Source organism: Colletotrichum fioriniae, assembly GCF_027942845.1.
Source record: "Colletotrichum fioriniae strain IMI 355084 chromosome Unknown scaffold_16, whole genome shotgun sequence".
NCBI lineage: Eukaryota > Fungi > Ascomycota > Sordariomycetes > Glomerellales > Glomerellaceae > Colletotrichum > Colletotrichum fioriniae.
In genome coordinates this window covers 977,384-1,000,121 of record NW_027076852.1, presented here as the reverse complement: position 1 = coordinate 1,000,121, position 22,738 = coordinate 977,384, and the positions used below count along the sequence as shown (strand labels likewise).

The following is a 22,738-nucleotide window of genomic DNA, read 5'->3' as shown; positions in this document are numbered from 1 at the left end:
CCTGCGACTCGGGTCTTGAGCGACTACCTCCGGCGACTGATTTCTCAGTCTCCGGCTTCGTCTAGTATACCCATCATCCTCACGGCCATCGGAATCGGCCGCTTCGGAATCTCCGGCTAGGGTCGTTCACCTCTCCTGCTTCTCGACGTGGGCTCGTCGGCTGGATGGGATCATCGGGGTCTAGTCGGGCAGAAGAGTCCTCCTCGTGGGAGTTCGAAGGAGTCACTTCTTCTGTCTGTACGTATATTACGTCCTCAACCCTCTCTGCAAGAGGGTCGGCTTCCCCCTGCGGCCTCGTTCACAACCTCGGTCGGCTGCGCGAGGGCCGGGCCTAGTTCCGGACTCTGGAAGTCGGGAGTTAGCTCGGGGGTGAGCAGCCACCCGCTTCGTCCGCTCGAAAGCAAGCTAGACTTTTCCACGGTCTGGTTTACTTCCTGCGGAGCGAGCGTAGGTGGTGATGGGTGCTCTTGGTCTATTATCAGCGAGGCCTCTTCCTCATCTACGACTCCGAGCAACTGAAGCTCAGGATCGATGGTCGTGAGCGGCTGTTGGATTTCATCCGCCACGGACCTTGATTCGGGCAGTCGAATTGCGGCCTTCGCGTCGTTCTTCGAGTAGAAAACGGTCTCGTCGAACGTCACATTACGTGTGATAATAACCTCTGAAAGCGAGGGGATCCAGATCCTGTACATGTTGTGGGCGTTCGTCACGTATCCCACGAGGTATCCGATATGCCCCCTCTGCTCCACCTTGAAGCGTCTCTTGTCGATTCCTTTCTCACGGTCCCTCTTCAGAGGGTACGCCCGGCAGCCGTATGCGTACGTCCACCCCCAATGGGGACGTAGATCGCGGGCGAGCCTCGGCGTGTTTATCGGTTGCCACCACCTAAAGTAGTGGCTAAACCAGACTTCCTCGATTTGAACTGGCGAGAGCCAGTTGGTACGTTGCCTAGGGCTAATGTCGTATAAGTAGGCTGCTGCTAACACAGCTTCTACCCATAGGTCGTTCGGCAGCCCGGCTGCAGACATCATACTGATCGCCTTGCTTATGATTTCCTGGCCGGCTCGCTCCCCACCTCCATTTGGCTCTTTCGTGTACGGAGGGTAGTCTCTAGTTCGATTCCGAGCTCCTTCACCCAGGTTTGGAAGCGAGTCTCGCCGTTAATTGCGATTACTGCACGTTCTACGTCTTGCCGGATCTTGCAAATGGCAAGACCTTTCTGGGTGCGTACCCATCGCTCGAACAGGTATAAGACCCTGAATACCATGTCGTGGGTCTTCATGACTCTTGGGAAAACGAAGATCCTGCCCGAGTACTCGTCCTTAATTAGCATAAGCCACTTGCTTCGTTCGTATGCAGGTGGGTAGTCAAAGAGGTCCCAGGCGATCCTGAAATACGGCCTGGTTGCTCTTCGTTCTGAGGTGCGTCTTGAGATGACCTGTTTCGCATGGGTGGTCGCACAGTATTGGCATTCCAGGCGACTTGGTCCCTTGATCCTCACCCCCCGAGCGGCTAGCACGAGTTTCTCGAGTGCTGCTGGCGCGAGATGTCCAGACCGAAGGTGCCAGAGCCACGCCGAATCTGTTCGTTCGCCCCTCAGTTGATACGAGGGACGAGGTGTATGCTGACCACGGGTAGAAATCACGTTTACCAGCGAAGAGAGACTTCTGGGCAGTGAATAGGACGAATAGGGCTTGTATTCCAGGAAGACTAAGTTGACCTTCCTGACGAGCTGCTTTACTACGACGTTCTTAGACGGGTCGCCGAAGCGAAGAGTGCAGTCAAAACCAGAGTACCAGATACCCGTCTTCCGAAGCAGGGCTTCCGACACGACGTTAACGTGGAAATTCTCAACGAAGCCGACATTGTGAAGGGTTAAGTCTTCGGTTCTGGGTCCCTTCGCTCCTGTGAGGACGTTTCGGATAATCCTCGTCCCGCGAGCGAGTATAGGGTAGGACGCCGTCCCAGAATCCACATTCTCGGTCCCATCGCACTGTCGGATTGATCCGGGTTCCAGAAGCGACTGGTCATTGACGAGGTGGACTGCGCCGCAGTTATCCATAACCGTACACTTAGAAAGGAGGTGTGGGCCCGTGAAAGGGATAGAGAAGACGGCAGGATTGGCGTTCTTGCTGTCTGTCGTGTTTAACTCTGGTAGCAGAGCGACATCGATAATTGTGGCCACGACATTCGAGGGGTAAGACGCTTTGGAATCCTGCTTCTTTGCCGACTTTCCCGGTTTACCTGGCCTTCCACCTCTTCCTCGGTTATTATTGTTAGATCTGCCGGGGGCTCTCGCTCGTATCCAGCCTTTCCGGGCGAGGTCGGCGCGAAGATCGGTGTATTTATCAGTGTTCAGGCGGGTAATTATCCTGCTGACTTCGGTTCCGTCTAGCTGAATGTGTTCCCACTTCGTCTTTCCAACAAGGGCGAACTCCACCTTCGCGCACTCAATTGGTTTCCAGCGGTGGGTCCCTTCGCAAGGGCAGTTCGTGGACGAGTCAGGTCTTGCCTCGCTCTGCTCAGGGGAGTCTGAACGACCCGCCAGTGTTGCGAAAATTGCAAGGTTTCGTCCACGACTTTTGCCGTACACCGCCTCCTCGTGTAGGAGGTCGTCGAATATCTCGGCGTAATGGCCCATATCGGGCACCACCTCGCCCCTTCGCTCCATTTTCACAATATCAGTGAGCTCCTGGTTGGACCAGTTTGGAGCGAAGCGGCGAGCGGTCGCGTGGAGGAAGGATTTGGAAGCGAGAGTCCCCTGGACCTCGGGTAGCTGGAGCTGTACCGCACGGCGGTAGGCTGAATGGAAATCCTTGATCCAAGTGGTGGGATTAACGTTGGAGTTTGCTCTGCTCATGACCGCATTGAATTCCTCTCGGGCGATTGTAAGCGAACTTGAGTCGCTCGGGGCGTACTTTCGCTTGAGAACTCTGATTATCGCACGAAGTGAGCAGTCGGGCGAATCGATAAGTTCTTCCTTCGCGTTCTCCAGGATGTCCTGGGCGACGGAGTTGGTAATCCAGCGGTCTATTGACTCGTACGATCTCTCTTTTCGTGACCGAGAGATCGTCTTGGATGCTGTTTGCTGGACGAAAGAGGTATATTCCTCAAGAAGACGCGCTTGGTTGGCCGTAACTGGCTTAGGCCTCGTAGGGAGAGAAGGCTGCTCTACGAGGCCGTCTTGTTGTGCCAGATCGTCCCTGGCATCGTCTTCCAGGGCTTCTTGCTGAGTATAGTAATCGAGTTGTCGGTTGTACTCGGCCATAGCCGCTCTGTGAGCTTGTTCTTGGGCGGCATTTCGTGTCTTAACGTATTCCTCAATAGGTGGAATAGACTCAGTAAAAAGTGAAGGATTCGAGGGTGACTTCGTGTCGTCTGGGTCAAGCAGGTCCCAGACGTCCTTCGAGCGGGCCTCTACTCGTAGAGCGAGGTACCACTTCGGCCAGTCTCGTCGGTGGTTGAGCTTACGCCCAATTGCCTCAGAAGCCTTCTCGGAAGACATAGTCGCTCAGGAACGGGGTTCGTGAGCGTGGTGGGGGTTGAAATCGAGTGTGAGAAAAGATACAGTAAATCGTAGCTCCCAGAAAGTGACTTTTCAACAGAGGTTCAGTGGTCTAAGTTAGAGCTGGGCTCATAACTGTCGTATAGTCACAAATAGGGGCATCGACGTTAAATGTAGAGAACGGTTATCTATTGAAAGTAGGAAATGGGCACGAGGTTCGCCCTGAAATAGAGAGTGTAAGCGAGTGTGGACCTCGGGTGATTATGTAACCGAGGTCACGTGACATGCGGTGAGGCCATGGATGGTTGAAGCCATCACGACACATGGGATAGTCGACTTGTGTCAAAACGGCCAAATACAACTTCCTAGCTCGGCTAGTCAGGGTATCACGACGTCGGCTATAGCAAATACAAATCCGGTGGGAGTTTCAATCACCGCCACAAGTAATCCCATGGCAACTTTTCCAAGCGGGTCACTCCAAGCCTCTTCTACATCGTCCCGCTCTATGTCGACAGCCTCTAGCGTTGTCGTCGAATCGCTCGGAACGTTGAAAGCCAACTCGAGCATACCAACGTCAACGGCATCGGTCACAGTTCTTCAAGCTTTTTCGTCATCATCATTGTCGCCCTCGTCGTCGCCCTCGTCGCCTTCGTCGTCCTTATTGCCCTCGTTCTCGCCCTCATTGTCATTATCGTCATCGACCTTCCTTACCCAGACTTCGACGACTGTAGAATCAAGATCTTCCACCCTGACACGCTTCTTGAATTCTACAACTGTTGAGATATCAACATCTTCGACAAACATGCCTGATACCTCTTCAAGTACCTCGGGAACAACCAGTCTGTCCTCTATTTCATCCACCAGCAATCCAAGCCCCTCAATTACCACTACTTCGAGTTCCCCGTTGAGCAGCTCAAGCACGACCTCTCCGCCATCAATTAGCAGCCCAAGCTCGTCAACCACCGCTAGTCCAAGCTCCTCGTCTAGTAGCTCAAGCTCCTCGTATAGTAGCTCAAGCACGAGTGCTGCGCCTGCATGTACTTCTGGTGTCGAGTTCGCTGCCTATGTCTTTCCTCGAACTTCTGTACCTTGCCAAGAGCTCTTGCGGGTGTACTTTGATTCGACCAAAAGCGCGTCAGACTTGAATTTGACCACAGTGCTACAAGGCAGAACGCCTCTTGGCACAGGCTTTACTCCGCTCGTTTCATGGAGTAATGGCCCAAGTCAGGAAACAGGTCCCACAAACATTTACGGAGTACGTGGCCCGGCGGGCACGACGTGGAGCAATTCGTGTGATTTGATTCAACACCGAGGCTACCTAAAGTTCAACCAAGCAAAAACTTGGTTACTAAAAATTGATGTGCCTGATGATTTCGGTTATGTTTGGTTTGACGGCCCCGCATCATCCACTGTGGCCGGAGCCTATGGTGCTCGTACCGCTCAGATCATGGCAGACGGGTTCGGTCGAGCTAGGAACACTGCTGCCAACGTCCTTGTACGTGACTCTGAAAGATACATGCCTTTTCGCGCGTTGTTCCTCAACGCTGGCGGTCCCGGTAGCCTCAATATGCCACTGCCAGCCGGTGTGGAATTCGTATCGGGTTGTTCCGACACGTCTGCTTCTCCCGCTTTCCCTCCATGGGAAACGGAGAAGTGGACTCCATAATCAGCATCATACTATCTACATCGTTGCATGATATTGCGCGGCCAGGGGGGCGTATGTCTTTCTCAGGATCTCCAGTTCTGCACTGCGACATACCCTTTCGCTGCTAGGAAGCCTTCGTCTGCATTACAACCCCGATAAGCGACATGCCATCGTTATCTTCACTGGTTTTGCTTCGGTCTCTAGCCGCGGATGCGGCTCGAGTGGCAGCTATCTGCATGCCACTTGTGGTAGCGTTAGTCATTTGGTTGCCTATTAGTCAAGCCGTTAATTGTAGTAAAAATAGAGATTTGAACTGCATTCAACCGTAATTACGGTGATTTGCAAATTATCTAGTGAGTCTATTGCGCTGATATCGTCTTATTGTCAAAGACCCGAACTCCTCGTCGCCCAAGGAAGGCCGCTTTACCCAGCGACTGCTAGGTTGCGTCAGGACGTCATTCTTCAGATTTTGCGGCCCTTAAAAACTCTGCATTACCGTTTAAATAGAGGGCAGTGTCCTTTTTGATGTATCATTCTTTGTTGTCTATTAGGAAAGTGCGTATATGTGCATTGACGCCAATCGCAGTTGAAGGGATATTTTGTTGAGAGACAACGACCCATGACCCGAAGTATCAAATTGCCTTTTTGCTTACTGTCGAATTGCTAAGGTGCTCGCATCATCACTGTGAAGTGATGACCCAGATGGCTCATCGATGAGTAAAATGGGATAAGCATTAAACTACCTAACAGGAGCGTGGATTGTCAACATTACACAGCATCCAGTCTGTGTTACATCCGATTTATTTCAGTCGACGAGACGATGATAACATCAACTAGGAGCATGTGTGCCTAGATCTGGGATGCGAACATACCCTGCCTGAAGAGATGAGTTTCTTTGAACAGCCAAACGAGAACTGCAGATGTATTTTTTGACTTTGGGGTCTTGCAAGTCTTTCAATCCTTGCTACTGTCGAGCGTCGCAGGCGGTGATTCGTCGTACCTCTCGGCATCATCAGGAACCTTCACGACCGCACCCCTGGTCCAGATATGCTTTCCATTGTCCATCTTCAGCCCCGAAATCAGTCCTCCTTTAATACTGACTGTTGGTTTGGGTACGCCATTTTCATCATGAGTGCGATGAAAGATCCGGGTCCCGCATAGCCGGCAGAAGTAGCAGTCCATGTGCCCGCCGCTCTTTGTGGGACGAGTCCAGACCTGGAGCTTTGACTCGAGATCATCCATGAGCGGGAAGAGGCCATCGGCGGGGAAGATTGCCGATGTACCAAAGGCCGAAGCGGATTGCTTGCGGCATTGTGAGCAGTGGCAGCAGTAGATGTCAAGGGGCACTGGTGCTGGGGTCTTGAATGTGACCGTGCCACATTGGCATAACACGTCCATTTCGAGTTGAGGATGCTTGATTATGGCTGGCTGGATGAAGTCAGGACTGCTGCGTTGCTAAGTTCCTAGGTGTGATGATGTCGGCATTGAAATTGGATTGTTCTTCAATCGGGGAAATGGAAATCAGTTAGAATTGTTATCAACTATGAAGGATGCTGTGATGGTTGTTCAGGTTTGACACGCGAAGGGCGCCAACGATCAGCCGGTTTCGCCTCGATTAAGCCGTCATCTTTGATTGGCTGGCTTCTTGCAGGCGCGTGAGCGCTCACCAGTTTGAGCTCAACTTCTTGATTACTGAGATTACCTGGCGTGCTTGAGTGTTCGCGAAGATACGCCTCGCTCACCCATCGGTTCCGTAAGGTGAGATGAACATTTCAGTGCGATGATTGAGACGAGACTGAGATGACTGGCGTTAGCAATGAGTCGAAGATGAGTCAGCATTCAGACATGACCTCAAGCCCCTGAGCGCTCCCTTCCCCCGGCCATGTGTAGTCTGAACTAGTGCAAACTTCAGCGCGTCAGTGATCGCTGGCGTTCAAGCTTTCTTATTTAGCCGGGACGAACAGTCGCATGGTAACATCACCAACTTCATTTGGTTAAGAATCGTATCTTCCCCAGGTTCCGGGAGATCTCACCCTTGGCGACACCCGGTGCCGCCATGCCGATTCAGCCGCTATTAGAAAGCACGTGGACATCTTTCCCCGGCATCCAAAGAGCTGAAGAGTCTGGTTCTGTTTAATATGCGGAGAAACCATCGTCGTCTGAATAGCAGCCGCCCTGATATACCCTAGTCAACTCGGCCGGGGTGGCCCATCAGACCCCCGCCAAAAAATTCTCCCTTTTGACCGTCACCCTCCGTTCCAGATTAAGCACCCCGCGACCAGGAAAAGAGCCTAAATGAGACTGCTCAATTAATGCTGTCACCCGCTTCCCTCCCGCACACTCATCTAGATTGCTCCTAACCTAATGTAGTCGAATCGAGCCCCCTAGAGGCCCCTCACTGCCGGCCTCGCGCCGTGGTACTCGTGAATCTTGCCCCTGGGAGAAGCAATGTTCGTCTTGAGCCACGAAGCGAACTCCCGAAGAGGTCGCATCCGGCCGTTCACCCCATGTCCAATAACCCCACAAAGGAGGTGTTCCCGTCTTTTTCGTTCTCTAGTCGTGACGAGATTGAAGTGCTGCGTGTGGGCTCATCATCGCCTGTTGAGTGCGCCCGTCGAATAAGCATATATAGACGGTTTCCCAGCCAGGTCATTCCTGTTTCTAAAGCTTTATGTCCACAACCATCACGAGTTCCCTCGCTACTCTACATCCTTCGACGGAAAGCTCGATTCGCCCATCATGCTTCTCGATACCATTGTCACCGGACTCCTGATGGCCGCCAGCGCGGCCGCCGTCCCCATCGAGAACCCCATGGAACTCATCAAGCGCGCCCCGAGCGCAGGCGTCGTGATCCAAAAGTGCGCCAAGCCGGGCGTCTTCGCCCTCGCCTACGACGACGGCCCGTACCAGTACACCTCCCAGCTCGTCGACATCCTCAACAACGGCGGCGCCAAGGCCACCTTCTTCATGACGGGCACCCTGTACGGCTGCATCTACAACCAGCGCACCGCTGTCAAGAAGGCCTTTGATTCTGGCCACCAGATCGCCTCGCACACCTGGACGCACCCGTCTACCTTTGGCAGTCTGACCACGGCGCAGCTCACGACCGAGATGCAAAAGCTCGAGCAGGCGATGGTTAACATCATCGGCAAGAAGCCCGCCTACATGCGCCCCCCGTACCTCGCCACCGGCGGATCCGTGCTCTCGACGATGAAGACGCTGGGATACAAGGTCATTACCGACGACGTTGACTCGGGTGACTGGAACGGGCAGACGCCGGCGCAGAGCGAGGCCAAGTTCACTGCTGCTGGCGCGAGCGGCAACGGACACATCCCTCTCATGCACGAGACCTACGCCACCACGGTGCAGACTTTGACGCCGTGGTTGATCAACTGGGCGAAGCAGAACAACCTCAAGCTGGTCACTGTCGGTAAGTGAAGTGTGCGAGTAGACTCATGTAGCCGGTAACTAACCTTTTCACCAGCTGAATGTCTCGATGATGCCAGCGGCGCGTACCAGTCCGGTTCTTTCACTGGCAACGGCGCGACGACTTGCTAAAGGGAAGGTTATGGTGGAACTTTGACATCCATTGCTAGGGTGGCAATACTTACCCGGGAATTTCGTGAACATATTATTTCGTACATATCTATGATGCCTAGCGCATATTGAAAATAGGAAAAGCATTGGTTTCTTGCTACAGACGTCTCAGCCGCCCACACACGGCAAAGACTGGACACCAATGTGATACGCCTAGATTTGGTATTCTAGTGTCGCTCACGTACCATACTGACCAGTTACCAACCCTTCTTGACCTCAAAAGGTACTCCGCGCAAGACGTTTTTTCCAGATTATAGAGCAACTTCACTGAATGGGGGCGAACTTTGGCTTCCGTGAGATTTCATGGGCAGCTACCACCCTTATAAGAATGACACAAAAGTAGAGAAAGTTCATCCGCAATCCGAAGACCTGATCGGTGAGTAATACAAGCTCCAATTGCCAATCAGACTCTTAACCCTATTTCTTACGCTATCTCTGGAATCTCTATTGCTATTGTGGCTTCGCCGCGATGCTTGACGTGTATTCTTAGCAGTATACGCGAAGAGAACCTGCTAGAAATACTAGTAATACCAATGAGAATAAGAATAGAGCTAGTAGGAATATATCTCTAGAGACTACAACAGTAGTTTAAACAGAGGATTGGCTTTACTGAGGAGCACACCATCCTATCGCGTTCTGCTTTGCCTTGCTGTAAGCGGTAGTTTGTAGCATTCCACGACCCATACACAAGCTCCCTGCTTATACTCCTCCATAACTACCATGATTGATCGTAAGTTGGCTCCCTAGACATCCTTGCAGAGTTCGATGTGGGCGAGCTTGGAAAAATCGGGAGACCTTTCGTCAATGGTGACCCCTCGCTGGTCGGGTGTCCGATCGGGGTTGTGCCTTCCACGCGGGATGGCTGTGGCGCTGTTGTCGGCGGAAGAGGGAGCTGACGCCGAGGGAAAGGCGCTAGCGGGCATCGGGCTTCTCGGGTTGGGGTATCGGGCCTCGTGTCGTAGGGACTTGAGCAGGGCATTTCGGCACCAGTACACCATCAGGGAGGTGTTCGCCTTTGCGAGGCGGCTAAGCTCCGCCTTGTCCCAACTGGTGGAGAGAAGCCCTTTGGCGTATTCGATGGTGATATTCTCCGCCAGGTCGTACTTGATGGACGCCTGGAAGGACGCCCCCTTCACATCCACAAAAGGGAATGTCAGGTCGTTTCCCTCCCAATTTAGGTTCACCTTAAGGTGGATAGTAGCACCGCGGCGGCGCCATTCTGGGACGGCGGGAATAGCATGGCCCTGCTTCTGGCGAGCCCTGTTCTCAGCGGACGCGCTGGCGTCCTCTCTCAAAGTGCCGACGGCCATGGTCGTATGCCCAGCTTGACGCTTGGCGGCAGAGACTGGGAGAGGAACCGTCATGTTGCTGTTCCAACGGTTGAAGGCGATATCCCAAAGGTCCTTAATGCACTCATCGAGAGCAGCTCTCCGGGTTTCAGGGGTATCCGCATCTTTCATGCGGGTGCACTCTATATATGCCTCCATCCACTGCTCGGGGATGGCCTTTTCTGCGTCGCTAAGGTCGTCATAGTTGGATAGAATACGCAATGAGTCGGATCTGGCCACGCCGGATGCTATGGTTGCTCGGGCCGTTCGAAGGATCTCATCTAGGGGAGTGTGTGCTCTCCTCTTGCCGCCTGAATGCCGTGGCTGGGGGACCTGCGACGGCGGGGAAAGGCTTCGTGGTAATCGAGGTAGTTCGGACCATATGTAACTACGACCGTCAGTTTCCATTTTTTCTCTCCAGCAAGACTCGAATGAAGACTTTAATTGGCAACAAAATCTCTTACTGTTGGGAACGCTCCGTAAAATGTCGTGATGACAACGGAAGAGAATTGTCGTAAGATTGCTGGAAGGTAGGTATTATGAAGTATTGGGTATAGCAGGATGCGTAGACAAGATTCGATTGTGACGGAACGCGGCTTGTTGATGGAGGGAAGAAAAAAAAAGAAAAATAGGGAAGGGAGGGAAAAAGAAGCCACGTCGCGTCGAAAGGACTTTTTTCTCTCGACGTCGTTGATGGATGATTCACTCTGCGTATTCCATCATCGACCTCAGTGTCCTCAGTTCCCTCTAAAATTCGCCCACATCTGGAATCCAGAGACCTAGATGCGGAAGACGCATGGGGCATGAGCTCATGTAGCTCCTACCTCTTTTGCATACTTATTTCATCCCACGTCTGTCTTGCTTGCCTTTGCCTTCCCACGTCACATTGTCATCATATGAAGCCCACTTGCATATCCCTGTCAATTAGGCGGATGACACAGGGTGAAGGCTCACAGAGACCAATCGCTGTCAGAATTAAAATAAAAAAAAATGAATTGTTGAAATCTGCCGCTTTCAGCGACGTGTACACCTTGTGCTGTGTATCTGGTCGAATTACTTCTTTGTTGCTTGGGCCCCTTATCATCCCCAGGTAACTTGAGCCCTTCCAGAAGGGCTTTAACAATCGCTTCGACGGTTGGTCCAAAGGAGAACGATTATCGTACAGTTCAACAAGCTTTCCTCTAGAGCTAACGTCCTTGAAAAGCCGTTTTGTGTAGCTTTGTAGTTATTGTGTAGCTTTGTAGTCATTGTGTCGAGACTACGTCCTATGGTATTCTACTCCACATTTCTACACCCTTCTAGGCGTCTTGTCTCCCAAAATACATGTCAAATTGGAAACAGGCTCGGGGAATGTTCGGTCATGAAGATCAGCAGTAATGGTGAACATGATGACAGAAATTAGGCATCAAAATCGTCACTTGCTGCAAGCGCACTCCAGAAACAATCAAATCTGGGCGGGGAGAAGCATGTCGGGACCCGACGGAGAATGTAGAAGTTGACCCCCGATTCCTGACGTGATCAGACGTTGCTAGGTTGCTTTGCTCAACTACTTTCATTGATAAGATAAGGTTTCCCTTTCACACCAGTTCCAAAACTTGGTTCTTATAGACTTCTCCCCGCTTGACTCAGGCTTCATCCCTTCGGCAATGTCTTCTGGGATACATCCAAACCTTCCCCACGGAATAATGTACGAACCAGACTTCTCTACCGAAACGTCTGGGGAACAAGCCGCGAAGAGCTCACTATATGCGCCATGTCTAGGTCCTTTGAACACAACACCCTGAGACTCGATTAGCTTTTGGTGGAATTACCATACTAGAGACTATTGGACATACCACGATGACGCCCATTGCTGCTGGAGCGTGTCTCTGCAACTCTGTTTTGACTAGTCCGGGGTTCACACTCTGTCCCTCAAGTCAGCATCCGTTGTATATGATCAAGTGGGGAATTCAAGCTTACCACAGAGATGATGCCATCATCCTTCACTCGCTTTGCAAATTCATCCGCGAGAAAGACACAGCCGACTTTCCCCTGCATGTAATCGCTCATAGAATCCCCAGAGAGCTTTGGCGCACCCTTGACGTCATCCCAGATCACACCACCCTTGGGTGCCCCGAGCGAGATCATACTCGCGACCCAGACTACTCTCACACTTCCTCTTGGCATTCCTTCCAGCCGAGCGGTAGCTCGTAATCTCTCCTCCAGGCACCGCGTTAGAAGATACGGGCCGAGAGCGTTTGTGCCAATCTGTAGCTCGTGACCTTGGGCTGTTGTGTTGCCCTGAGGAGGCATCATGACGCCGGCGTTGTGTACTAGAATATCTAATCTCGACTCTTTGGCAAGAAAAGATTCGACAGCCGGTTTTACCGTTGCCAGATCTGCGAGGTCGAGGACGAGGGGCTGGAGCTTTCCACTGCTTAATGGTTGTAGGGCCTTGATGGAATTGATTGCCGTGGCTATCTTCTCGCTTGAGCGGGTCGCGATGTATACCGTGGCGTTGGCTGCATAAAGGATCTTGCAGAGTTCTAGTCCAATGCCAGACGCTCCGCCAGTGATGATGAATACCTGGCTTTCGTTAATTTTCGATGTTATATGTCAGGGCAATTTGCAAAGCAAGACGTACTCTGCCTGCTTGGTCTGGTAGATTCTGTTCTGTGAAAGTGGGTTGGGGTGGGAAAAGTTGGTTCATGTTGCGATGCAACATCGTGGATTGCGGATGAAGTATTAGGGTTAAGATACAATGTGGTGACTCTTGAATAATGCAGGAGGTGAAGATGAGGCACTGAGTACTCCAATTTCCGAATCCTCTAATGCTGGACTGAATTGGACCTACCCTACGAAGCCCCAGATGATTGAGTCTATATACTGAATGTGTCTCTCTCATCTCTGCACAGCACGACACACGTGTCGTGGTGTCTCTAATTAATCCTTCCTCGGAGCCATAGTGCCTTACGGAAGCATAGTCCCTAGCCTTCAGCAGTATCATGACCGCGCAATAATCAGAGGTGCCTGAAGCCACAAAGCAGACTCCGGCTGGGCTATCGGGCCAAATTCTTGGCTTGACCCGACAACGGGCAGGATTCGGTAAAGTTTTGAAATGGGGTGGATGCCAAAGCCGATCCGGTTCGGGATTATAACACAAAAATGGCCCTGTAAACCCGAGAACCGCCGAATCAGGGCCGGCGCCCCACATTAGAAACCCGCAAAGGATTGCGGAGGGATTCAGTATCAATAATGCTCCTTGCGACTATTGGCGGGCAGAATCCTCCGCGAAGTTTTTCTGCGAGTGGTTTGTCAAAGAAGTTGCATTGTATCAACCGCCAGATTTGTTTCTAATCAAGGAGGCTTTCTTTGTAAAGTAGGCCTCGGCGTGTCTCATTTAGAGATCTAGGCACGATCTCGGGGGAGGCGGCGAGGCCGAGTAAGTAGTTGATGTCACCACAATGAAATAAAGTTTCGGTATCAAAGCCGTCTTTATGATGATAAACGATGGTGTTACTGCGAATTGGATCTATGAGAATAGCGACATGGTGATCGGTTCTGTCTCCAGAGAAGACTTCGGACCCTGCAAAGCCTCCACCAAAAGTGCAATTTACAGAAGGAATGCCAACTTATTGAAAGCGAATCGAACCTCTCTTGTTGTGAAAATAGCAGAAGACGAGTGACTCGTCATGTGCAAAAGCAAAGCGGAGAATAATTCAAGGGTCTGCGCCCCTGCTGTGCACAGGCGGCAACGGTGTTCAAGAGGCTAGGAATCTTGGGAAACGTCAATGAGTGGTTCAAAATATATACGAGGTCATGATTGTAGACTTACAGAGGGCGGGTGCTCATAATGTCCCAGACAGTGGCGACAGAAGCCAAGCGTCGATGGTTTTCGCCCAAACATCGCTGACAAGCTTTACGCGAGTCAACTTCTCGAGGTCGGGTGGCGTCTCATCGATCGTCAATGTTGTTTGCTTTATGTTCCCATGGGTTCCCAACCCGTTTTTGAGAGACAGTAGCAGCGCATTCCTTGTCCAGTAGATCATGAGTTGAGTATTGGCCCGACCCAACCGGCGGAGTTCGTCACGGTCCCAGCTAGCAATGCAATCTTCCTTAGTAGTGAATATGGGATAGCCAAGCGTCTGCTCATATCTGGTGCCGAAGGGAAAGTGTGAACCTCTTGCGTCGCAAGCTTTGAATTTCAGAGACTCGAGCTCCTAATCGACTTCGACCTTCAAAAAGACGTCGTCACCACAAGAGTGCGGACGACGAGGGCGTGGGTCAGACGCGGCGATACTGGTACTGTTCCCATGAATCTTCTTGGAGGGCTTGGCGTCTTCTGTCAAGACTCCAATCTTGACTATGCTATCCTTGGTCTTCCTAGCAACAGCACGAGCGGGTTGAGGAACTGGCGTATCGGTGTCCCAGTTGGTGAATGCCAGCTCCCAAATTTTGGCTCTTGCAGCCTCTTTCTCTTCCGCCGTGTTGAGACTCCACAAACGAGAACACTCGTGGTGTCTCTCCATCCAGATGTCGGGGATGCTTTTTTCTGTCGCTGTCAGATCATCATAGAATTTCAACGGCCACCGGACCTTGGCTCGTTGGTCTGACGTGGACATGATCAGATGTAATGGATGAATGGCAGTCTCGGAAGTTGTACGGGGGACAAGGGATGGAGGTGTGGTTGGCGGCATGGTAGTTTGATTGTGCGTGGGTCCACAGAAAGCGTCGCGAGAGGCTGAAAGGTGTGATGATGGGTGTCTACAATTATGAATAAGACGGTGAGTTTATGTGTTGAGTATCGACTGGCTACTGACAAGCTACTTGTGCTGGAATATTTCCGAATGATGCAACGGCCGCGAGAATTGTATCGGCAGCGGTTTGGGTGTAGTGGAAGTTTGGGGGTTTAATGGAGTGGAAGAGAAAAGGGCTTGAAGTTCAAGCGTGGATAAAGTAGAAAAAGATGATAAGAGAGGCGAGAAAAAACTTGGGAAGGTGAGAGAGAGGGGAGGTGGGAGGAAAGGTGAAAGAAAGCGGAAGGTGAAAGGGGATGTATGAGAGGGGGATGTGTGAAGGCGCATCCAGACCCCTTTCCTTCGGGAATTCAAGCTCAACACAAATTGTACCATCGGCTAGATGTTGTATAAAATCTGAGCAAGTTAATAGTAGATTAGACCTCTGTAACAAGATAGAAGACAAATGCGACCATCATTGAAGGGCTATGAGGCGTATGGCATGGACAATATTCAAGTCGAACCCGCAGGCGTTAACATAGTGCGAGAGACTTTCAGCAAAGGATGAGGCAAGCACAAGTCTCGAACTCCTTCCATCCCTCTTTTTGAAATGTGCAAGTTCAGCAAGATCGCCTGCCCGCCCACGCCCCACTCCTAGTCTCTCATTTCATCCGTGTCTTCACCGTCATCTTCACCGCCATCTCCACACTCACGAGGCGCTCTAATGCCATTCTTGTCACCAGGTAAGTAAATATCGCCGAGGTCAAGTGATCTGATAGCATTTCTTAGGATGCTTAGAGAAGGCAGGTACCTCGACCGCGCTCTCTCTGAGTCTCCCGCGGGACGCGCACGTTCAAGCCATGGACCAAGGTTCGATATTGCCTGCGAGAACAATCTCAAATCCAATATGAAGACGTTCGCTTTGAGGTACCTTATCTTGAGAAAATAAAAACTATGTTTCAGGAGAAGTCGGAGGCCGACTAAAGCTGTTCTTTCATGGTCAATGTCGCGGGCTTCAAGATAATGATGACGCGAGATGCGGACACCTCGCACATTTCCGAGTGGCATAGTTGAGGCCTACAATGATATGTTGGCGTGTCCCGGACTTCGCATCTCTCGGCAGATAAATGACTGTGCTGGGGCATGTGGACGAGCAGCACTGGTTTTGGACTAACTTTGCGAGGCTACCAATCAACCCCGCATACGTTACCTGATTGACAGTTCAACAAGACGGCCTCCCGCGTTGGGTTCTGCATGTTTCAAACAACTTTATCGGATTGGACAGGGTGAGTGTGCTAAAGACCGCCATTTGAGTCTACCGGGAGTCGTCATATGTCGGATATCACTATTGAATGAGTACTGTTATCTATTTTTTGCCGACATTCTTCACTCAGCATGCCGCGAGCTTGTGTTTCCGACAGTTCAGACTCTTTCTCGGAACTCTTTTTCATCCCATATTAATCAGCTACTTTGTCACCTGAGAGTGAGTTATTAGGCAGAAGGCTATCTAATGGCATTACTGGGATGCCCGATCATTTGATCCTGGAGCATGCTGTGATGAAGGTATGTATCCTTCGCAGAGATACTTCTGAGGCCTGCAACAACCTGAAAGATTCCCAAGCTTTGATACCTGCGCCGCCGGCAGAAACTGGTTCTTGGCATGCGAAGCGGAACGTAATTAGTGTCTCAGAAGACAGTGGTATGGGTACTGGGAACTTTCAGAACGGTATCTGTCTATTAATACTGAACAGATCATCCCAGCAGCCATGGACTTATGTATTATTAAATCGATTCCTTTACCTACAAACCTTTAGATTCATCAATATCACTACACCATCTCAGTCTCATTACATTTCCAGCTCTAAGCAAAATGGCAGACCGAACAAGTGTCTACATCTATCATCACGTTTTTCTACCTCCTCAGTTGCCTCAATCAGATGACTTCAGCCCGATCAACGAGAGCGCCTTACTTGAGTTCGTCCGCGACTCTGTTGTTGGCTTTCGAGAGTACGTTCCTGAGAGTCAAGCAAGCTCCGTGGGAATTGCCATTGGATTGATGCAGGCCATGGTTCGTCTCCATCAACCGCTGGGAGAGACTGTCGTCATCGATGAATCTGAACTGCTCCAAATTCTTGATGATTCCGGAGAGAAAGGTGTGTAGTGCCGCTTCACCCCAACTTATCAAAGCTAATAGCCCTCGAGAGCCTATTGTGGGCACCTTCTCTTTCAACATCAGAGTCCAGAATGCCGGAGTTCTGATCACGAGGGTTGATAAGGCGATTAACGTGGAGGCGTTCGAATTGTCTCCGACCAACGAATCAGTCATATCTACGAAAGGTCGTCTTCGCAGGAGCTTTCCCGGAGTCGGAGTGTCTATCCCTGCCAAGCGTTTCTTTGAGCCGGGGTTCCAAGATGTTCTAGCTGCCACTCTGGCAAAGATGAGTTCCCAGGCGATTGGTGGGACCCAACCACGCGCGAAGAAAGCGGGCCAATTCCTCGACGAAAGCCGCGATACAGCCGACCCCGAAATGATAACCGAATTCATGTATTCGTATCTTCTCGCCAACGGAGAGGCTCTCACCACAACACGAATTCTCAAGAATACTCGCGAGGAGGTCAATTGGAGTAGTGCTTTGCTCCCATGGCATCGTTCTTCAACCTGGCTGCTCATACGTGTGAGCTTGCAACTCCTGTTTACCCGGGCGGTCACAAGAGACGATTCGCATCTTTGTCTGTACAAGACATTCATGGTCTTCTTGATGGCTAGAGTACTTGATCGCGCTCTGACCATCGGATTACCGTCTGATATGTTGCTCGCAATGGTTTCGAAAATGTCAAGGAGGCTTCTCAAACTCCAGGCTCAGCCTGCCCCGGCTGCAATCGACTTCGTGAAGGAAAAAATGTGTCTCGCGAATAAGGTCATTTCTGAGCGATGGACTCGTATCCAGCAGCAGGACTCTTCTACCCTCGGTCCCAAGTTAGACCTTCTACGAACATTGGACTTCGATCGAGACTCCATCATGCGCCTTGAAGACCTCGATTCATTTCTCAGCACTCTTCGCAATCGCACGACCTCAGCCACGTACCATGAATTCACACCCTCCTGGTCACTGGTTAGCTACCGTCCGTCCGAGTTACAGCGGGCAATACGCACCCCCGATAACGAACACCTCCATCTTCACTTAATTTGTTTCGAACGCTGGGTTGAGATACATCTTCAGTCTTGGCTTCAAGAACAGCTCAATAACGCATCGAATGACGCATGCTCAACGATTCGGCATGCCATGGAAAGCTACTATGAATCTGCCAGCTCGTTCTATACCGAGAATCCTGAGACGACATCTATCATGCTGTTGACAATGTTGGAGCTCTGGGTCGCCTGTGACAAAGCTGCAGTGCGACTCTGCCCGCTTCTCGCAGCGTTTGATCATGAGATTCCTCGAGGTCCATTTCAGAACCTACTGCTTCCCACTCATGGCCAAATGGTCAGGCTACGAGACGCTGAGTTATACTTGAACCAACGGCATTGCAATTCGTCCGGTCCATCTATATACAGGGAATGTAGAAGCTCGAACTGTTTCGCAGCGCGGTTCTTTGATGATTCGTATCTACATCAGCAACTCAAGAGTTCTATCGAAGAAAAGGCTACTCGCGATCGAGAAGCCAAAATACAACAGTTGCGAAAATTGAAAAGCCATCATGAGTCGCTGATGCAACGGCACCGGAACACTTCTTGCGATTATCACCGAACGCTTTCAAGCAGGCACTACACATACGTCGACGTTCACAGCAGAAATTGCTCACGTTGCTCATACAAAAAGCAGGCTGATGGACTGAAAATCGATGTTCACGAGTGGCCACTGCCTAAGAACGTGACTACGGCGAAGTCTACAGTATTTGAGTTATCGGTCCCAAAGTCATTCGGCTACTGGCGAGAGGCTAGCATGTACATGCTATTCAACGTTCTCAAGGTACACATGAAAACATCGGAGCGGCCCCGTGCGAACTTCCCACTGAGGAATTATCAAGCTCTTTCGAGATTCTATAATCACAACGTCGAGTCACAGCATATAGGACTTCTGTCTCAAGACAAACCTCACATGTCAACGCATAGGAGATCAGTCTCCGTGGGAACGGCTACCGAGTCCAGTGTCCTACTTGACAATGGGTTGAACCTCGCCTATTTCGACGACAGAAGAGGCTGCTTTATCTCGTCTTTTGAGTTATCCGACGAGGTGGCTGAGAAATGCACATATCGCTTGCCAAAGGCCTCCGAAGCTTTGCAACAGTTTCTCTTCCGCCCTTCTTCAAATCCAAGCGGTCCGACTCCCAACACCGTCATCGCAACGCTGCAGGACTGTCCCGAAGGAATGACACTCGAAGAGTATAAGGAGCTTGCTTCAATTCCACTTGGTCACAGCATCCAGTGGATGAACATTCTTCGTCAACTATTTGCGTCGACTATAGACTTCAAGAAGAGGGAGACAGGGCTCATAATTCAACAGTGCATCTATCAAGCTGGGCCGGAAGGAGAAGATGCATTGAGAAGCTCTCATTCAATATGCAGAGAGAAATTATTTTCAAGCATAATGTTGGAGGGCGTTACAGAGGCAATGCAGCGGTTTAAAGAAAATTGGCAGTCGTCAACAGCATTGGCGTCATTCACGGGAGTATCTCGTCGTCTGCTCTCACTGTCTCAGGATACGGAAATACAACAGAAGTGTCTTGAGTGCTTGGCGGAAGCAAGAAACATTGCATTTTCATGGGCGCGTAGCCTTAAGATCATGAGTCAGAATATTTCTGGCGACAGGGAACGGCTCAACCTGCAACGTCGATCGCTAGAGGTGGCGCTGATATGCGCGGACTCGTTCAACGTCGATGAGAACTTTCAAGAGGCAATCTTTTCGACGACTCGGAGTACCTCACTCTTCTTCCAGTGTTCTTTCGCCATACAAGAGGGCTCGCAGATACTCCTAAAGTCTTCAGACGCATTTGTTCGACAACTTTACTGCCGTTGGCAAAAGACTTCCTATTTGCACTGGGGCTACTTGGCCAAGATGATCCTATCTTGCAAGAGCTTCGCACTTGACGATGCCATTTCTGCAGCATGGTCCGCGTACGAGCCTAGCCATAAGTGGAATGCCCTCTCAGAGAAACACAGCTCTTGGTTGGCCAGTACTACTACTTCCCAAACTGGCCAAATGGCAATCAGCTACAACCTTATTACTGGGGAACTGTTGGTTAATGGTGTTCCACTGGACCATCTTCCGCCGAGTTACCTCAATCACCTTTCTTACCAGGGCCTGTTTGGGCATATGTCTTTAGAGATCATGCCAACATCGATTCAAGGGATGCGGTTCTCGGCGAAAAGACAGTATGCGGGCCATGTGATACACTTGGGCATCAGTCAGAATCTCAGGCACGGAGAGTCTGACCTCTTGGTGCAGGCCTATCACAATCAACAACGGTTTGATTTGATCCCAAGACGCCTTCTCGCGGGGAAGTTTCCCACCAAGTTTGTCGACGATTATGTCCATTGGTACGACTACGATAGGAACTGCGTAGAGTTCTGCCAGAAATCAAATCCATGGAAACATGGTCAATCGCACTGGAGACTGGTCCCAGCTCCTGAAGATAGATGGACGCTTGCGAAAGACGGCACATATTTGATAGATGTCAACAGCCAGTCCGCCAAGGCAATATCCACAATTTTTCGCCCACTCGAAGACCAGTACTCAATCCATATCGTTCACAGAAAGACGGATGAATCTTTATTTGTGGACCTCACCAAAGCTCGGCTCGAGTTTACGTGCCAGTCTGGGGAGACATCGTTGATGTCAAGACAGTACCGAGGGATGTCCGTGGACGCGAATCAATCCATTGGTACTTTGGTAGGCCTAAAAGACAAGCTCGTTCTACGGGTCGACCAGCCTTGCCATGCTGCCATCACTCCTGGTCGCAAAGTTCTCGTTCTTGAGGGACGTGTGTCCCACCAGAAGTCTGGAGAGCACGTCCAGGTCTGCATCGAGAAAGGCAAGGCAGCTTGTGTGCACCAGTACGACGTGGACGCGAGACTTGGAAGGCTTGTACTCAGAGGCAACCTGCAGAGCAAGCTATTCCTATGCTATCTCCACGCTTTAACATCATTTGGAATACCAGACCCTTTGACAGGCAAAACTGGCACAGAGGAAGCCCTCAACATTCTCGACTCAGCATCCATCAGGTCCTCCCACGTCCTTACTCGCGAGAATGTTGCTTTGCTGGGCCAACTTGCTGAGCTGACGCCGAGTAGGACATACTATCCTGCACATGAACGGGTCATGCAGACTGTGGGATGGTCGCCGGAATTGAGCTTTCTGTCTCAGCATGGTTTATTCTATAACTCTGTCCACTCTATTCTTCAACAAGCAGAAGAATTGAAGTTCTTCCATCCTCAGCTATATTTCAGTCCACCAAAGCTGGATCACACAGATCGCTTCCTCCTTGAGCGTGACAACTTTCGCTCGTCGACATTCCGAGTATCTGGATTTGGTGCTGAGAGTCAAAGCCTAGAGCACGACGACATCGACTATTCGGCCAGAGATCGACGCAGCTCTCAGCGACAATCCCAAGCATTCATGGTAGCCAGTTTAATATCCCGCCAGACCCCGTCTCTTGTCGAGCGCTTGCCTCATGGACTCCAAGGCTACTTATGGAACTTCCTCCAGAGTAACGGTCCAGTAAATGGTGGCGCCCACGCTCTGTCGACCAAGGAGATAGCCTACAATCCCGAACTTTTATCTAGGACATCTCAATTCATCGCACGCAATTTCCTGACGATGCAGAAGTCTTTGAAAAGGGACGTCAACAAGCACCGCCTGATGATATGGCTGGCGACAGTGGCATTCTTCAAGAAAGCAGATATGACGATCATCCAGGCCCTAGCCTCATTCCACTTGAGAGGCAAATTTGCCGAGATAGTGTCACCGGTTGCAGACCACTTTGATCTTTCTGAGGGGAGGAGCTTTGTCGCCGCGAGGATTCGAAGTTGCCTTCAAAAACATCTCGTCCCGCTCTCTCAATGCCCTGAAGCCAGGATGAAGCAGAAAGAATCAGATCTAGAGTCGAATTGGGAATTCAGGGCACGACAGGAAGAACATTACAGTCGGAAAACAAAGAACTCAGTCGCAGTCCTGGGAGAACTTCTTGAAGCACAGTGGCCTTGCAGTGTTCCTACGATACCACGGCATCACCCCGACAGGAAGAAGTGGGAAACGTACGTCCACGTGGACGCAGCCCTCCCTGGCATTACAGCGTTGTTTAAGAGTTGGTACAATAATCTTCAGTTCGATGCCCATCTGAGCGCTATCGCTGGCCTCCTACCATGCGACGTCAGGCCTGTGCTGCTCGTGGAGCCTCGGTTGTCAACTCCAGAGATAACGTCTCGCGTATTAGTTCGACATCAGCGATGCCTGAACGAAGACGATTTATTCCGAGAAACGACACCATGTTCCGTCAGTGAGCGACTCATTATCCTAGATCACGATTCTATCTTTGAGCCCCAGAAACATGCACGTGGAATTGCAAAGGAGTTCAAGCTACCGAAATTGCTCTCCAGATTTGAGAATAGGCAACTTGATCAATACGAAAGGCAATACGTCATTGGACTGAGGTCAAGCTTCGAGGCTCTACAGTATCACCAGTCGACCGAGGTGTTTATCAAGCCATGTTACGAGGCGGTGGTCCCTACTTTGTTGGATTACTATCACAAGTGCAAAAGTCACGTTCAGAAACTTCAAAATCTCATCGAGATCGCTCTTTTTGGTCAGAACGGCGCTAATTCTGCCACAAACATTCACAACTTTTATCAACGACCAAGATTTTCACCCCTTCTACTTTTGCGAAGGCTCAATCATTTGCATCGAGATCGCACTCCAATCACATGGAGGAAGTACATTGTTCAATATGG

At 50.8% G+C, this 22,738-nt stretch overlaps 4 protein-coding genes across 4 annotated transcripts; 1 reads left to right on the top strand and 3 right to left on the bottom strand.

The window, feature by feature from the left end:
- Positions 1 to 4,102: 4,102 nt before the first annotated feature.
- N0V96_011131 (uncharacterized protein) lies at positions 4,103 to 4,753 on the bottom strand (the record flags this gene model as incomplete). The annotated part of the gene is made up of 2 exons (XM_053197234.2): positions 4,103 to 4,567; positions 4,748 to 4,753. The coding sequence occupies 2 exons, from the start codon at positions 4,751 to 4,753 to the stop codon at positions 4,103 to 4,105; spliced, it is 471 nt and encodes a 156-aa protein (XP_053045325.2).
- Positions 4,754 to 7,889: 3,136 nt separating this feature from the next.
- N0V96_011130 (uncharacterized protein) lies at positions 7,890 to 8,708 on the top strand (the record flags this gene model as incomplete). Its single annotated transcript, XM_053197233.1, has 2 exons — positions 7,890 to 8,580; positions 8,635 to 8,708. 2 exons carry the CDS (start codon positions 7,890 to 7,892, stop codon positions 8,706 to 8,708), a joined length of 765 nt encoding a protein of 254 aa, XP_053045324.1.
- Positions 8,709 to 9,490: 782 nt separating this feature from the next.
- On the bottom strand, positions 9,491 to 12,764 carry RDH1_3 (short-chain alcohol dehydrogenase; the record flags this gene model as incomplete). Its single annotated transcript, XM_053197232.2, has 5 exons — positions 9,491 to 10,323; positions 11,819 to 11,855; positions 11,911 to 11,979; positions 12,035 to 12,640; positions 12,699 to 12,764. The coding sequence occupies 5 exons, from the start codon at positions 12,762 to 12,764 to the stop codon at positions 9,491 to 9,493; spliced, it is 1,611 nt and encodes a 536-aa protein (XP_053045323.2).
- A 1,510-nt stretch (positions 12,765 to 14,274) lies between these two features.
- On the bottom strand, positions 14,275 to 14,751 carry N0V96_011128 (uncharacterized protein; the record flags this gene model as incomplete). The annotated part of the gene is made up of 1 exon (XM_053197231.1): positions 14,275 to 14,751. One exon carries the CDS (start codon positions 14,749 to 14,751, stop codon positions 14,275 to 14,277), a length of 477 nt encoding a protein of 158 aa, XP_053045322.1.
- Positions 14,752 to 22,738: the final 7,987 nt, after the last annotated feature.